Source organism: Asparagus officinalis, chromosome 3, assembly GCF_001876935.1.
Source record: "Asparagus officinalis chromosome 3, Aspof.V1, whole genome shotgun sequence".
Lineage (NCBI taxonomy): Eukaryota > Viridiplantae > Streptophyta > Magnoliopsida > Asparagales > Asparagaceae > Asparagus > Asparagus officinalis.
The window spans coordinates 11,218,337-11,236,333 of record NC_033796.1 but is presented as its reverse complement, the minus strand read 5'-3'; the positions used below and the strand labels follow the sequence as shown (position 1 = coordinate 11,236,333).

Below are 17,997 nucleotides of genomic sequence, written 5' to 3'. Positions count from 1 at the left end.
CCGTGCAAGCGGTACACGATGGTGGTATTTCATACTTATTAGTGGAAACTTACTCTTGGATACTTCTCCATAGAGCTTCTTCTTCTTTTTTACTCGACCTAAGCATTTATACATGGAGTCCATGTTTATATATACTTTTTCTAGATTATATCTTTTGTCTCTGAAAATGTTTACAGCATTCACGACTTTCTTGCCCACACCTAATAGAATCAAGGAGAGTTTCAAACATACCCAACTGTTAAGAGACATTAGGATAACTTTATCAATATATCTATCAAACTTCCAAGATTACACATTAAAACTAGTATCTTAAGTTCATGTTACTTAAAAACAACCGTATTTGAGTTGTCTGAGCTCAAGCAAACAGTTCATGTAATTGGTCATAATTAAAAAAACACAAAAAAATGCTTCTTATTTTAATATTTCAAATACATGCATAAATCTATGTTTCAACTACATGAAGAAACCTTTCTCATAAGCAATGAAACTAGATAACACATGCATTCTTATTTAATCTATAATTATTGGGGATACATGAAAGAATCATCCAAGTCATTTTAGCTTCTGCCAAGTATCCCACCATGTAACAAAATTTAGCAATCTCTCGAGTGTTTGTTTGTGAGAGGTATATATATGCATTTCCTTTCTGTGTTCAGTAGAAAAACAATAACTAGAGAATTCTTTTTTTTTTTAATCCCAACCCTTCTTTCTTTCTATTCTTTAAGGGAAAATTCCAATTTAGTGCTTGACAATCTAATTTTAACCTACGAGCCCATCAACAATTTAACTAGATTAATTTATGGCAAAAAAAAAAAGGAAATGACCCTTCTCTCAATTACTACATTAAATTGAACAACGAAAATAGTTAACATATAAATTTACATTTTAACTATCAAGAAAATCATTTATATGCCTAATTATATAATTTAAAAAGGTGCATCAACTAGAAGCAAAAGACATTCCTTTTTCACAGTAAAAGGAGTATCTAACAATTTTAACATGAAGGAATAAGCGTACACAACTCTCCATATGTATTTAAGCACATGAAATATTTAAATGGGTTATGAAATATTCATTAAATTTTGTTCACTCCAATTTCCTTCATTTTGTGTCAAAATAATGAACTAAGGGGCTGTTTGTTTTGGGTATTTTGCCTCGGGGAGGGGGTGGAAAGCTGTCATTATGGCAGCTTTCTCCCCAAAACGCCTATTAAAGAGGCGTTTTGGGGAGAAAGCTGCCATAATGGCAGCTTTCCACCCCCTCCCCGAGGCAAAAAACCCAAAACAAACAGCCCCTAAACCAAAACCAAGTTGACGGAGTCATCTCGTGCTTTATGCAGCACCTATGTCTTTTCCTTCTCACTATTGCCTCTCTTTCCATCCCCTAAATAATGCACAAAGTATTTACTGCTTTCGGTATTTAGTGCTCCACTCAGATGAGAACCTAGATTTTGTGTTCACCGGGCATTCTGGATTCACAAAAGACATGAAACATTTCATGACAATTGTATCGAGATCCCGGAAAGATTAAACAACACATGATCACAACATCAACAAGGGGAAAAATTTCACACTTTAATCACTTGAAAAGGTCATAAGATCCCCACACACACTAACTATGCATCTCAAAAACCTGTCTCAAAATGGGTGTCAAAATTTCAACAGGGTGTTCACACAAAAGCCCAACTCCACAAAAAAATCAGCTAATTTCAACAAAAAAGGGCTGAATTAAGAGCATAATCTACATGATCCATATGAAGTACGCAAGAAAAAAGAGCTCAAAGCGGAGAGTTTTTTGATACCAGAGTTCTTGTGCCAGAAAGTATACCACCAGTCGTCATCGAATTCAGCTTTGGGCTCTGCGGTTTTGGGTCCTGGATTCGGTTTGCATTGGGTCGAATCCTTAGCTTTGCGTTTGGGTTTCTTCGACTTTTTCAGAGGAGCCATTGACTGCTGAGAGAGCTCCCAAAGTTTTCCTTCTGTCTTCCAGGTGTTATATGGCCCAGAACTTATCACATGATATGCACGTGTCAGATTTGTGGGCCGATGATACTGTTCTGTTGGGCTACATATTTTGGACCTTAATATATCTGTTAGGCCCATATGTGAGAATGTAATATTTTGGCTAAACTATATCTACTTTAAGCATAACAGCTTTTGTTGTTTGGGTGTGAACTATTTTTGTTGACAGTGTTTTTTGTTGTTATCTCTAGTTTGGACAAATAAAGCTTGTTTCGGATGTAAAATAAAATGTTTTGTTTCAGCAGTGTAGTTTATGACTAGGTGCAAAAAAAATTTACTAAATATACCATATGCTTTCGTTAAGGGGCTGTTTGGTTCGTTTTTTAACTCGGTGGAAAAGTTTTACACCGCCTCCACATCAGATTTTTCGTGGCCACGTAGGATATAAGTTTTTCGTCGGTTTTTTTTCCCATCTTTGGTTCGCTAGGGTTAAAGAAGGGAAACTCGGTGAAAATCGCCGTCACATCAGATTTTTTCTCCCCCCCAATTCCTTCATCAACCTCGTGAAATCGACGATAACTGCAGCCACGTCGGCTTTTTGCCATATAAACAAAAAATTTCCCTTTTTTCCATGCCAACCAAACACAAGAAAAATAAATACATTGGTTTCTCACTATTTTTTTTATGCGAACCAAAGCGAAACAATCTATTTCTTGGAAAAGTTTGAAAAACTCAAAACTTATGTTTTTGTACATGGAAATGCATTTTTCTATATCTAGGAAACGAACCAAACAGCCCCTAAGTAGAAAATATTTAGTTGATTATGACAATTTTTTATTCGTTATATAGTTAACTCTCTCACGATAGTGTCCAACAGCTAAAAGGTTTTGAAGTAGCAAGTTCAAACCATATATAAATTTTTTTGAAAAGAGGGGGAAAATAAAAGTAAGGAAAAGCATTATCAATGATGGAGATGCGGGGTATCGATCCCCGTACCTCTCGCATGCTAAGCGAGCGCTCTACCATCTGAGCTACATCCCCTTGTTTGGGTGGTGCCAGTAACAAATAAAATATTAGCCTCAAAATCAACGAATCCCTCATTAGTCATTGCCCAACCGATCGAGCAGACAAAAAATGGCGAACTCCGATCTCCTCAACAATCTCACACTCCACCCCCTCACCCTCTCCGACGCCGACGATATCCTCCCTTGGGTCTCCGACGACCGAGTAATGCGAGTCCAACCACACGGCCCATGTCCAACCAAAGCCCAAGCCCAACACTTACTCAACTCCTTCATCCTCCCCCTGCACCCTTGGTATACCGCGCCATCTGCGTCAACAACCACCCCCATCAGCTCCGTCGGATTCAAACCAACCCCATCCTCCGATTTCATCGGTCGTAAAGTCTCCATCGGTTATGGCAGATTAAGATGGTGGCGGCCACGGCGATGGGAGAGTCTCCTACGTTGGAGAGGATTAAAGCGACGGTTGAGGTTCGGAACGTAAGGTCGCAGAGATCTGTGGAGAAGGCAGGGGTTTGTTAGGGAGGGTGTTTTGAGGAAGCATGTCGTGTTGAATGGAGAGAGTGTGGATGTTGTGATGTCCAGTTTTTTGAGAGGTTGATGCGGTGGTTGATTGATTTTTGGTGGAGGTGATTAATGTGTGAGTATAGTCTCACATCGAATAAGATAAGAAAGAGTGATGAGTTTAAATAAGAGTTCGGGTTAATATCTAAGGAATCACAGAGTTATTCTTAAATGAATGTCGAGCCTACAGAGAGATCTCTGATACGAGCTTAGTATCATAAATCACATTTGTTGAAATACTTTCTCTGATCCTAGAAATCATGTGGATTTTTTAGGTTGGCAAGATGCGTTGAGTTGAAAGCGCATGTTGGTAATTGTGAATGTAGTTCAACATGAGAAAAACTAAGAATGGGATGCGGGACATAAAATAAGAGTTTGGGTAGTTTTAAGCTTTAAGTTAATTTGGTTTCTAATCTAGTCCCTGTGTCTTTCATTTTTCATGGATATAATTAAAAAATGTTAATAGATGTGATTGGAAATATGATTGGAGGCAATTCACACTTTCTTTTCTTGATAACAAATTTCTCACCTATTCTGGGCTAACATTCAGGATTGATTTTGGGCTTGGCTTTGATATCTATTCGATATACGAATTCCATAGCATGTTTTCGTACGGACCGCATCCGACCTCATCCACGCTCTCAGATTCATAAAAATAGGGACGCATTGATCACAACATGCCTCTTTAGGCTCAAGCAGTAGTTAGCATGTCATAACAAAAACTGACCCATCACCTAATAATTCATCAACCTATACATTAACCGATCCAGTTGATATTAAGCTTTCTATTTCCATTCTACTGGAGATGATCATCACATCAGAGACTGGATTAATGCAAGAAAGAAATACGTACATGCATGTATGCCAACAAAAATGCTAAAGTGAACAACCACGCGATCTCCTCCACTGTGCCCTGAAACTACTTTCTCAGCCGCAATCATTTATCATTTAGTTGATGATTTTGATTCGCCTTGAACAATAAGTGTAGATTTCAAAATGAATAATAATTGTCTAGAGTCTTTTAAGAATCATGGTGATGGAAAAAGTAGACTCACCCCAGTTCAGAGGATCCAAATATTCTTGTATATATCACACCTCGACTGCGATAGTTAAAAAAATCAAAGTTGAACTACTACTTTTTATCAGTAAAGCGAAATCATTTATGTAATTATTCATGGCCAAATTAAAAATATTTAAATGTTGTAAATAGATGCCTCAAAATTAACAATATCCCATATGGCATTCACTTATCTACCTATCCAAAGTATCACATAACAAAGAATACTAAAGCGCAACATTTTAAAACTTTAGTATATTTAAGTGAGACCATTTACTTATATGACAAAATTGAGTAAACAATAGGGAGCCAAAATACTATATTTTAAAACTTTTAGACAGTTATCTACAAATTTTAAATGCTTTTGAGGCATTGACTTATTCAGTTTTAAATAGAAACCCCTTTAAGTGCTCGTGAAACTATAGGAAGTGCAATTAAGCCAATGCTTAATATTTTAAATGGATTGTGTTAATCATAGGGAAATGTAGCGTATCATCAATCAAATCTTGCCTTGGTATGCTTACATACGGTAGGTCTACATGAAGACAAAGAACACAACAATTTAAATAAAGCTCAACTTAAAAAGAGGTACACGAAACGTCGGTTATGCGTACACGAGTATCTTAATGATACTAGATTAATCAACAATGACCACCACACATCAGTAGCAGATACATAATGAAAAACAACATGATTATACTAAGCACACAGCTAATTACCTCATCAAACTCCACCAAGTTGTTTGATTAGACCAACTAAACATGACATCAACAACCATAATATTGAAGTATATCATATCCAAGGAAACATATAATATCAGTACATGAGATACACGGGCAAAGCTATATATTTCCCACTCTCAAACAGTAGAAGAAAGATTTAGACCAAGTATACTGATTAGTAAAGGAACCGGACAACCATTTTAATCAAAATCCATACATCACTCTCTCAAGCCAAAAACTGTGGAGGATCCCACCAGCAAAAAACATAACACAACAACATTTTCTTTCTGATCCAATTTGATTGAAATGAAACCAGAAACAACCCAATAGAATTTACAACATGTAGAGATATAACAAAACACGCTCACCTAAGGGGCTGATCTCTAATTTCTTTCAGCCATCGGAAACAAAAAATAAGTTGAGAGGAGCTCGTGCTAGAAAGTAGCAGGGCCTTGAGCCAGCAAGCAGTCTTCCATCCCTTCATCGAATTGCATCTCTTGGTGACGGCACTCCAGACTGCAAAAGGCTTTCTCTCCTCTGAAAAATAGAGGATAAACTACCATGATTTAGAATTTGGGAGAAAATTAATTATAAGCTTCAAGAATGGTAAAAGACAGTTTATTGCTAACTACTATCACAATTTAGTAAAAATCTCAACTAAATTAATCCAATCGCGAGAGGGAGATGCAAAATTTGGTTACTTTATACGTTTATCCTTGTTAATTGACAGAAAACTAAGATATGTGAACCATCAAGAAACCAAAATTCACTGCCACGAATAAATTCAGTCGTAATGAGGTAAATTAACTAATTCTATTCAGTATAATTCGCTAGAATCAACTTGAAAAGATTTAACATCAAGCACACCCGTCCCGGTTCCATGCCAATACCGAAAGCTCAATCAAAACTAATTACACAAGGAAAAAAATCAGTAAAAATATTGAAATCTAACCTGTACATAAAAATGTCCTTCCCCTGATCCAGCCTCTTCTTGCAAGCACAGCAACAAGTAAGAAAACCCTCCGACACCCGACTCTCCTTCCTCGGAGTAACAGCAGCAAATCCATTACCACAGCTCTCAACAACACAATTGTCATATATATGTACAGTCCTCGGATTAGGTCCATGAGCAATCACACAAGTATAATCCTCGGACATCTCCATCTCGCTAGCCGATATACATCCAGATGCCAAATTGTTCGGCTCGGTCGAATTAGCTCTCTGCATCGGAGAAAACATAGCTAATTGTGCTTCCTTGTTCTTGACCCCAAACTCAATAGGAGACTGTAATGGCTCAACCAAACCATTGGGGGATTTCGCGGGTATTTGGATTTTGAGCTGTGATCCAAAGAGGACCATTCGGGCATCAGGTTTTGAGGGTTTCTTCAATGCGTCAACAATGCCAAGCCCAACTGGCTGATGATGGAGTTTGGCCTCTTGGGTGGATTCAACAAGGGGTTTTCTCGGCTTTTTATCGGAGAAGAAGGGGTTAGAGGTTGGAGTGAATGGTTTGGTTTCGAGAATGGAGGTCGGGCTTTTTGCAGCATCAATGTCTGAAAAGCCCTTTGGGACGAAGCCCACAAAGAGTCTTGGTGACAAAGGGAAGAGAGGTGAGCTGGGGGGTTTACTGCAATTTCCAGTAGGAGAGGGAAGAGAGAAGGGATCAGCCATTAGGCCTTGCTTGCTGCTCACAGCCGGCCTCGAGCTCTTCTTCAGCATGCTAGTTACCAATGAGTCGCTCAACTCAGAATCTCTGAGAGAAAGAGAAGAGACTATTAAGTCTTACAATAAAGAACAAAAAGAGACATAAAACTAAAAGGGGAAGAAAAAGATAAAAGAGCAAGAGGGAAGAGAATGATTCTTCCCTCTGCCCTTTCGCGGTACATACTTTTTCTAAGTTAATTATTAAGATTTATGTTAAGACAAGTTGTAGCAACTATTAGATTTTTGAAGACAGGAAGAGAATATTATTAAGCAATAAATTAATTTAAGAAAAAAGAGCTCGTGTGGTCTGATTTTGGGATGCACCTCTGAGAAAATGGAACCAAAGCTGAATGCTTTCCCTTTTTGTAGCACTCCCCTCTCCTTCAAAGAAAACCCAACCAAAAAATAATAATTTTCTCCCCAGAAAAATGAGATTTTTGCAAACACAACCTAACAACAACAAAAATCTCTCACTTCTAGGACAATCACTCTGTTGTTCCTTCAAAGGGGCGATCTTCCTCAAGCCTAAACACACAGACTACCAAAAACCCAGATCAAGACTAAGCATATCTACCAATACAAAATACCAAAAAAAAAAAAAAAACTCCCTTTTGACGATCAAGAACAAAACTTTTCCCACATGCAAACAGACCCAAAACTTCACTAATCAAATACCCACAACAAATCAAACTAACAAGTTCCTAAAGCAAATAAGGACCCCTCTAAAACATGATCAAGATCAGTCCTTTCCTCTCCTCCCCGTCTTCCTTAATCTCTCAAAGTGCATGAAAAGAAGATTAAAAAAGTACAGAAAAGGAGTCAGCAATGGAGTCGAGACGAAGACGACGGGGCGAGAGGGGGACTCATTTAAAGAGGTGATCGGTGTTGTTCGGTTCGGTTCGATTTCCTTTTGGTTCGGTTCAATTTGGTAGTTATCGCCAAACCCGCCAGAGAACTAGAGCGGTTTTGTAACGAAAAGACAGAAAAGGGTCTTGATCGTTAACAGTAAATTTGGCTGATTTGGTAAATTTTGATTCTCTTGCTGAGTGTATCATTTCACTGTCCCATCAACTGTATCAGGGAGTTTTCTGACAGTTTTTGAGATACGTTAATACCGTATTCTGTGCTAATCTCACCGACGGTGAGCGTAAACGAATTTTTGCCGTGAGTGACCGTAAACGAACTTTTGCCGTTTTGGAAGGGACAGGTGGCAGAGGATCAGAGAGCTGACTACACCGTGGCTTAACTAGAAGTATAAATAAATCTTTTAAAACCAACGGCATGTTTGAGAGCTATTTAGCATTTTTTATCAAGTTTTAGTCGGTTTAAGGGCTGTTCGCTTCCAAAAAAAACTGGGAAATCAAAGAATTGGAAACCTATTTCCCATAATAATTTTTTTGAGGCTGTTTGGTTGGCTTAAAAAAGAAGAAAACTATAAAATAGGAGATGAGATGAGATGAGTTGTCACCTTATTATTGGATGTTGTGAGTGATTTTTAAAAAAACTTGTTTTGAGATTGTTTTGTTGGTTAAAAAAATAAGGAAATGAATTGGAGGTATATTATCGGATGATGTTTTGAGGTTATTTGTGTTTGGTTCATTTTTTAAAATAAGAAAATAGATAGTAAGATAACCATAAATCACAACAATATACACAAAAATCACAACAATTCACAGCCTGTTGTATATACTGAATTAGCCACATATATACACGAAATTTCAACCATATATATACACGAAAATCAATCCACACAAGCAACAATTTCGAATAATCTAACCAAATATATTCATGAGAAGCATAATTGTTGTGCGTAGCGGAAATTTCGGCAGCACCTCGGCGTAACAAGATAGTAAGATCACAATAGGAATTCCTGTTTCACCAAGGAAACAAGAACCAAAAGTAATATATCTCAACAAAGTGGGATATCAGTTCTTCCTCTCATCAGTTCTAGGACTGACTTGTCGAGGGAACATAAATAAGCTATTACAAATCATAAAAACGAGACAAACTAATTTTACGTGGTTCGGCAAATTACCTACGTCCACGGGGCAATGGGGGGGGAGATCTACTATTAGAGAGAGAAAATACAACTAGGATTTACAATCACACAAATTAAACCCTCAAACAATCTCTCAAATCCCTCACAAAATTCTCCATCAATGGATGCCCCAAAACCCTAAAAAGGACTGCGTTTTTCCACTGCTGCGTTTTCTCCAAGCACAACCGCAAAATCAACTGCAGTTTCCCTTTGCCTTTCACCTGCCCTTAGGGGTGCCAAACCGTATCCGTATCCGAGGAATTATCCGTAACCGTATCCGTTAGGATACGAATATGGTTACTCAAATCTATTACCGATAGGATATGGTTGCGGATATGATTTTGTAGTGAAATATCCGTATCCGTATCCGAAAATATCCGAATACATATTGGTAATACTCTTACGATAGTTTCGATTCTTAGATTATGGATTTGTGGTTAATTTTGATGATCAAGGTGTCCAATCTAAGCTTTGTGGTTAATTTTGATGATCAAGGTGTCCAATCTAAGCTTTTCAATCATAATGAACATATTAACGAACTCTTTTTGTATCACATGACTGTATTTTTCTGAATACTATCTAGTTTTCTCATATCCTTTTTGTATCCGCATGCATATCCGTTTATATATCTGCATCTATATCCGTAACCGTATCCGATTTTGGCGGATATGGATATGAATTTTTCTTACCGACATATATCTGTATCCGTATCCGTATCCGAGATGGGTAAGCGGATATGGATATGGTAAGTGCTATATCCGAGCCGTATCCGCTCCGTTAACACCCCTACCTGCCCTCTTTGCACGCCCTACCTAGGGCACGACTGCAAAGTTATATATACAGCAGAAATTCGGGTGGGCCTTGTGAGTTGTCCGTTGGATGTGGCTTTGCTTTCGGTCCTTGTGAGTTGTCCGCTGGCCTCTCAAAAGATCACAAGCGTGGGAGTGGCCCTACGTGACTCCACCTTCACAATTCTCCACCTCGGTGAAGTTTCTCAAAACTGGGCCGACACCTAAGCAACCAAATGTCCCACTTGTTGTGTCCAGTACGCCGTGAAACAATTCACGACAACAGACTCAATTCACAACACGTCGGGAACCCGAATGAGAGTCCAAACAATCTCACCCCCATCAAAATCAACTAATCCAAACCGGTTGCATCTGAAAGACTGCCTACGTATCCTCTTGTCCAAGGAATCAAGCTGAACGTAGTTCACCCAAATGGTCGTCAACGGCCTCAACAATCAAGAATGTGAAACAAGTTTCGATAATGATCAAACTTGTTGCCCGGAACCACCTTAGTGAGCATATCCGCCGGATTATCCTTCGTGTGAACCTTCACAAGTTCCACATCACCATCTTCAAGAACATCTCGAACGATATGATAACAAATGTCAATGTGTTCCGTCCTCACTTGAAAAACTTGATTCTTAGCCAAATAGATAGCACTCATACTATCATAATGAATAGTGATGGACCGTTGTGATATATCAAGTTCCTCCAAAAGTCATCGAAGCCAAATAGCCTCCTTCACAGCCTCTGTTATTGCCATATACTCTACCTCCATCGTAGACAAAGTCACTGTAGACTATATGGTGCATCTCCAACACATCGACGCACGGGTCAAAGTAAATACATACCCCGTCGTAGACCGGTATTTATCCAAATCCCCGGCATAATTCGAATCAACATAACCAATGCATAACTGCTCACCTATAGTGTCCCACTCATAAACCAAACTAACATTGAGCATACCTCGAATGTACCTCAAAATCCATCTCACGGTGTTCCAATGACCCACTCCTGGATCGTGCATATATCTCGAAACCATGCTCACCGCCTGTGATAAATCCGGCCTCGTACATACCATCACATACATCAAGGTCCCAACCACGCTCGCATATGGAGTCTTCGACATCAACTCTCGATCTTCAACTATCTTCGGTGAAAGATCAGGTGAAAGATCAGCTGAAAGCTTCAAATGGGCTCCCAATGGTACACTAATTGGCTTTGTATCATGCTAACATAAAATTGTTGTAGAACCTTCTTCACATAAGCCACCTGTGTCAAACAAATTCTGCCTTTCTTCTTGTCTCTGTCGATCTTCATCCCTAAAATATGCTTCGTCTCACCCAAATCCTTCATCTCAAACTCCTTTTGAAAGCTGTGCCTTTAACTCATCTATAGCAGATCTGGAAATAGAGGCAACCAACATGTCATCGATATAAAGCAACAAATAGATGTACGCACCTTCTTTCAACTTGTGAAAATATACGCAAGGATCAAACCGGCTCTGAGTGTACGAATGACCAATCATAAAACCATCGAATCGACTATACTACTATCGTGGAGACTGCTTCAAATCGTATAGTGATTTTTTTAATCTACAAACCAATTTTCCCTTCCATGTAGCTCAGAATCCCAATGGCTGAGTCATATATATTTATTCATCAATATCACCATGAAGAAATGTCGTCTTCACATCCAATTGATCTAACTCCAAACCATATTGTGCCATCAAATATAGCAAAATCCGAATCGAATAATGCTTTATCACCGGAGAGAAAACCTTATTATAATATATTCATTCCTCCTGTGCATAACCCTTCATAACCAACCTAGCATTGAACCTCAATAGAGTACCCTTAATGCCCTCCTTCTTCGTGTATACCCACTTGCAACCAATTGCTTTCTGCCCCTTTGGAAGCCCAACAAGCTCCCACGTATCATTCTTGTGAAGAGACTCCATCTCTTCCTGCATAGCCACCTGTCACGAATCAGCCTCCGAACTCTGCTCGGCCTCTTTGAATGTAGTAGGCACCATCTCATCGATACTCTCCACCGGAAGTGCATATGCAACTACTGTATCGGTATACTATGCTGGCATTCGTATGTCTCTCATCTGTCTCCGAACCGTAATAGAATCCTGAACCTGAGCCGTCGGTCACTGATCTTGCACATCAGTATCTGTATCCTCCGTGTTACCGTTGTGCATATCAGTCGGCACTCTAATGGATACTGCACCATCTGGATACTGTGGAGCTGTATCGATCTCCACCACCTGTGATATCTCCTCTGTCGGGTCGCTCTCCACCTGATGAGAACTGAGAAGCTTTAAGATAGAAGCCTCATCGAATGTGACGTCCCTACTCAGCACAATCTTTCTATCAACTGGATCACATAGCTTGTATCCATCGATATCACGCTTGAATCCTACAAATATGACCTTCCTAGCTCGAGATTCCAATTTATTTGTTCTTACACGATAAAATGCAGGGCACCCGAATACCTTGAACTGGTCATAATCTCATGCTGGCTCTCCCGACCACATCTCTATAGGGGTCTTCCCCTCAAACGTAGATGAAGGCAGCCTATTAATAAGGTGGCTCGCATATGTAAGTGCCTCAGCCTAAAAGATCTTCTTCAAACCACTCTGTGATAATAAATATCGAACCTTTTTCAACAAAGACCAATTTAACCTCTCTGCCACCCCCATTCTACTACGGTATATGACTAACCGTGAAGTGTCTCTCTATACCCTCGTCTCGACATAGCTGCTGAAAGGGGTCTGAAGTATATTCACCACCGTTGTCGGATCGCAACGTCTTGATCTTTCTCCCAGTCTGCAGTTCCAATCTCCTCTTCCACTCCACGAATATATCTAGGACTTCACTCTTCTTTGTCATAATGTACACCCAACATCGTATAGAATAGTCATCAATGAACGTGACGAATCAATGTCGACCACCAAGTGATGCAGTCTTGGTGGGACCCTAAACGTCTGTGTGCACATAGTCCAGGATGCCCCTCGTTCTATGAATGGCCATCCCGAACTTCACCTTTGTCTTCTTGCCAAGAACACAGTCCTCACAGAACTCTACTTTACCACTCTTGGCTTCCTTCAATAGCCCATGTTTGTAAAAAGCCTACAGTGACTTCTCGCCTGTGTGCCCTAACCTGTAATGCTAAAGGCTGCTCATGTCCGTCTCTGAAATAGCTGAAGCTACCTGGCCAATCTCGGTGTTCCCCTTCAGATAATATAAGTTTCGACTACAGACTGTCTTCATCACCATCAAAGATCCCTTAGTGACCTTCACTATAGCGTCTTCAAAAGTCACATTGAATCCATTTGCCTCCAAAACTCTAACTGAGATAAGATTCTTCTTTAGCTGAGAAACAAATCTCACCACCTTTAATTCACGAACTACTCCATCGTGCATCCGAATCCGTACGGTACCTATCTCATAAATACCACATGACTGATCATTTCTTATGACTACAACTCCCCCCATCGAGCTTCTCAAAAGATACAAACCAATCTTGCCTAGGGATCACATGATAGGTAGCATTGGAATCAAGTATCCAATCTGATACATCCAAGTGTTTCACCTCCGGAGTAATCAATAGAGAAAAGCTCAAATCATCGGAATCATCGCCTTTCGCAACGTTCCTCTCACTGACCTTCGTGCCCTTTTTCTTGTTATTCTCATTCTCTTTGATCTTTGGACAATCTCTTTTCCAATGTCCCTGTCCCTTGCAGAATACACATTGGTTCTTTCCTAGCTGGTGACGACCTCTTGACTTTGACCTTCCTTTATTACCATGTTTCGGATATGGGCTTCTACCTCTCGTAGATAAGACCTCGCCTGAAGTACTAGCACGGGAAGTCTCCTTGTCCTTCCTCCTCAAATCATAATTTGTTAATGCATTAGTAACTTTATTATAGCTGATAGAAGATCTCATGTTCAATAAAGTGAGCACAAATGTGTCATACTCCTCATCCGGTAAGGAGCCCAATAAGATAATAACCTTATACTCATCCGATATCTTCTCATCAACATTCACCAAGTCCGACAACAACTTTGTATAATTGTTCACATGAGCCACAAGCGAGGTGCCTCTGGACATCTGGAATATGAATAATCTTTGTAGCAAATGTAATCTGTTCTCAACACTTTTTGTAAGATACTTGTTGTTGAGAATTTTTTACATCTTTATTACAGACGTCATCACAATCACATCATACTTCAGCTCCTGTTCCAAACAGGACCTGATCATCCTGTATGATGTAAATTTTGATCTCCAGAAATAGGGGTTTTGTTTGTATTGATAAAAATAGCTTATTACAAACTAATGAATCAAGATCACAACAGAAGTCGAGGAAAGGCACTCCTTGTTTAACATGGGGACTTTGGTAGCTACAGGACGCCTCGCTCAGTTCTCGCACCGAGTCTGCTTCCCTTGGACGATTCGACCGAGGTCGCTGGTGAGCTTCAGTACGCGGTAGGAGCTCGTGCTAGTCGAGTTCGAGTTTCCAAGTTCGATGAAGATCAGGACCCGAAGCTAGGAGAGGATGCTACAGTACAAATGTCATGCAAAGAGCTTGTCGTCAACTCCGTCGAGAGTTGAGAGCTATGGTTCAGCTAACTGATTGAATTAATCACTTAACTATAAGCCAACCAAACTGTTGAACCCCTTCTCCGTGGCCGGAAGAAGTTCTTAAATAGAGGAGAGACGGCGTGGCCACTCCTTGAATCATAGGATATGACCATGTACTGTTGGGAGATACCATGCTCCTCACTTGTACCGTGAGCGGCCGTTTGAGGGGCTCGGAGCACTGTACTTTCCCCCTTCACATTGCAGGAAATGGGGAGGTCCACTCCTGTACGTGATACTACGGCTGCCTAATACTCGAGTGAGTCTGGCAAGTTCGTCGATTGTTTGGCGGTTTGTTTGGTCGTTCAGGCGAGCCCTGGCTGCTTGATCGAACTTGACTCATGCAGGGGAGCTTAGTACAGCAGCGGTGTCCAGCAACTGTAAGGATTTAACTAGCCACTAGTACTACGAACGGCCACTTGAAGGACTTGGAGTACTGTTCTCCTTCCTTTCACGTCGCGGGAAAGTGGGAATGTTCATCCCTGTATGTGGTATAGCGACTGCTAAGTACTCTGGCGAGTTTGGCAAACTTACCGTTTATAGGGAAATTCGACTCTTGACTAATGCAGGTGAGTCAAGCCAGCAGGTGAGTCTGTGGTCACCCGATGTAGGCGAATTTGGTGATCGCGTGGCCTTGGCTCGTGCAGGCGAGTCAAGCCCTTGGGTGAGCTTAATTTCTAAACTGCGCGTGCGGCTTGAATATGCAGGCAAATTTCGTGTTTTATCTGCCAAGGTAATTTTTATCGTCTACAACCCCATGTTAGTTCTATCTAGTTCTAGCTCTAATTCATCTTAGTTCTAGGCTCTTGGACTCTTAAGTTAGTTCTAACTTGCCCATGTTAGTTCTAATCTGCCTCATGTTAGTTCTAGCTAGTTCTAGCTCTAATTCATCTTAGTTCTAGACTCTTGGGCTCTCAAGTTATTCTAACGTACCCCATGTTAGTTCTAACACGCCCCATGTTAGTTCTAGCATGCCCCATGTTAGTTCTAGATAGTTCTAGCTCTAATTCATCTTAGTTCTAGGCTCTTCGGCTCTCAAGTTAGTTCTAACTTGCACTATGTTAGTTTTAACCCACCCCATGTTAGTTCTAGCTAGTTTTAGCTCTAATTCATCTTAATTCTAGGTTCTTGGGCTCTCAAGTTAGTTCTAACTCGCCCCATATTAGTTCTAGCCCGCCTCATGTTAGTTCTGGATAGTTCTACCTCTAATTCATCTTAGTTTTAGGCTCTTGGGCTCTCAAGTTAGTTCTAATTTACCCCATATTAGTTCTATCCCGCCCCATATTAGTTCTAGCTAGTTCTAGCTCTAATTCATCTTAGTTCTAGGTTCTTGGGCTCTCAAGTTAGTTCTAATTTTCCCCATGTTAGTTCTAACTCGCCCCATGTTAGTTTTAGCCCGCCTCATGTTAGTTCTAGATAGTTGTACCTCTAATTCATCTTAGTTTTAGGCTCTTGGACTCTCAAGTTAGTTCTAACTTGTCACGTGTTAGTTCTAACCTGCCACATATTAGTTCTAGCTCGCCCCAGTAAGTTCTACCTAGTTCTAGCTCTAATTCGTCTTAGTTCTAGGCTATTGGGCTCTCAAGTTAGTTCTAACTTGCCTAATGTTAGTTCCAACTCGCCCCATGTTAGTTCTAGCTCACTCCATATTAGTTCTAACTAGTTCTTGCTCTAATTCATTTTAGTTCTAGGCTCTTAGGAACGGAGAAAAGCTTCTCCCACCTCCGGTGGAGCCCACCGAGACACCCCGACGACCCCAGCAACCTCCTCCCACCTCCGATAAGCCCAGACAGCGGCGAAAAGCTCCAAACAGCAAAGAACAAACCCGAACGGCGAGAAATTGTACTGCAGAAAACTGTAGTTTTGTGCCGACTTCGCACGCACTTTCCAATCACCTTCAATCTCTGTTTCTACCGATTTCTTCTTTGGTGAGTAGCCCTACATGTTTCCTATCACCTCCAATTTGTATTACGCTCTAACTCATTCTCTATCCCTCTCGGTAACGTCCGAAATATCACTCGACGGTAGCAGCGAGCAAAAAATAGCAGTGTCGTGCCAACTTCGCGCGCGTTTTTCGGCCACCTCCGGTCTCCGTTTTCACCACTGTCTTCGCCGATGTGTAGCCCTTTATATTGCCTATCACATGGTATCTTCCTTTCACTTGAGCTCATTTTCTACCTCTTGTTATATCGCTTCGAATATTACGAATCGTTCCTTCATCATCTCAACCTCTGAGAGAAATACAACAACGAATCAATTAAAAGCTGAGCTCCACCAGTCGTGGATGTAGTGGCAACGTGTCTTGCCCATGGTGTGTGCTCCTGTAGTTGTAGTTGATTGGTTTAGTTTGCAAATTGTGTTCATAATTGTACTGTACATGTTTGTTTTGGCAGCGCAATAGTTTCTATAGCGGGGGAGCGGCAACAATCTACGGCGACGATGATGGGCAAAGGAGGGAAGGGGAAGCGGCGATGAACTCGAGGGGAGCCTTAGGGGCCTGAGCGGAGGCGGCGACAACGAGGAGGGCGAGGGCTAGTGCGACGAGCTTAAGAAAACTCTTAGTTTGAGAGAGAGAGCGAGCGAGAGAGAGAGAGAGAGAGAGAGAGAGAGAGAGAGAGAGAGAGAGAGAGGATGAGTGTTGGGTTTGAGGGATTGAGGAGGGAATAAGGATAATTTAGGGATTTTAGCTTAGTTAGCATGTAATAATTGCTAAAAAGGAGCTGCAGCACAAAGTGTCACACTTCAAGGGGCTGATCCACATGAGGAAAACTATGAGGGGTCTCGTCACATGAAGTTTCTGCTTTTGGGGTCTGGACACATTTTTACCAAAACTTTTTTTACAACTATATCATAGTAAATACATAAAATTAAAATAAATAATTAGAATATTTGACGGTATGCGGTGCACGTGTATTCCACCTAATATGTGTGTATATATGAGAAAAACTTCGAAAGGAAAAAAATGGTCTCCCTTTTTGTTAGTTAAATTGTAATTTAGTTTGGATATGACATAGAAAATGGACCGATCAACATGAAGAAAAAAAACGGTGGACAGAACGAGAAGGGGCCACACCCCCAACCACAACTCCAACCATACCCCCTCTTATTTGTTACAGTGCACCGGGCCCCACATGAGATTTTAAAAATCTAAAATAACATGTAGAGTCTGGTGTACTATAGCAAATAAAAGAGGGGATATGATTAGAATTGTGGTCGGGGGTGTACCTCTGTCATTGAATGTTTTTCTTCCTTACCGAGCAAGAACCAGATATAATTTTTTTACAGGGACCCGAGACTCAAAATCCCGAGGTAACTATGGACAATTTTTCTTGTCTCACTGACTTTCTCACCAACGGTATATCCTCACTCTCTGGGGTGCGTTAAGTCCACGGATCCCCGCCACGTGTCCGCTAGAGTGACGGACGTGATTAGGGGGATAAGGCGAAGGAGGTCTATCTGGCCGTACGCGTGTTTCCTGTCAGCGCCTAATACGA

At 40.6% G+C, this 17,997-nt stretch overlaps 2 protein-coding genes and 1 non-coding gene across 3 annotated transcripts in view; all 3 read right to left on the bottom strand.

The window, feature by feature from the left end:
* Positions 1-2,117, bottom strand: part of LOC109832982 (protein ANTAGONIST OF LIKE HETEROCHROMATIN PROTEIN 1) — a 4,269-nt gene extending 2,152 nt beyond the window's left edge. Inside the window, exon 1 of the mRNA XM_020400504.1 lies at positions 1,802-2,117. Within this exon, the coding sequence (XP_020256093.1) occupies positions 1,802-2,102 (301 nt within the window). The 5' untranslated portion in view covers positions 2,103-2,117. The remainder of the gene's footprint in view (positions 1-1,801) is intronic.
* TRNAA-AGC lies at positions 2,930-3,002 on the bottom strand. Its single transcript has one exon. It is a non-coding gene; the product is annotated as a tRNA-Ala (tRNA).
* On the bottom strand, positions 5,472-7,875 carry LOC109832981 (protein MARD1). The gene is made up of 3 exons (XM_020400503.1): positions 7,355-7,875; positions 6,279-7,079; positions 5,472-5,863 (listed from the first exon to the last, which is right to left on the bottom strand). Exons 2-3 carry the CDS (start codon positions 7,043-7,045, stop codon positions 5,761-5,763), a joined length of 870 nt encoding a protein of 289 aa, XP_020256092.1. The 5' UTR covers positions 7,046-7,079; positions 7,355-7,875; the 3' UTR covers positions 5,472-5,760.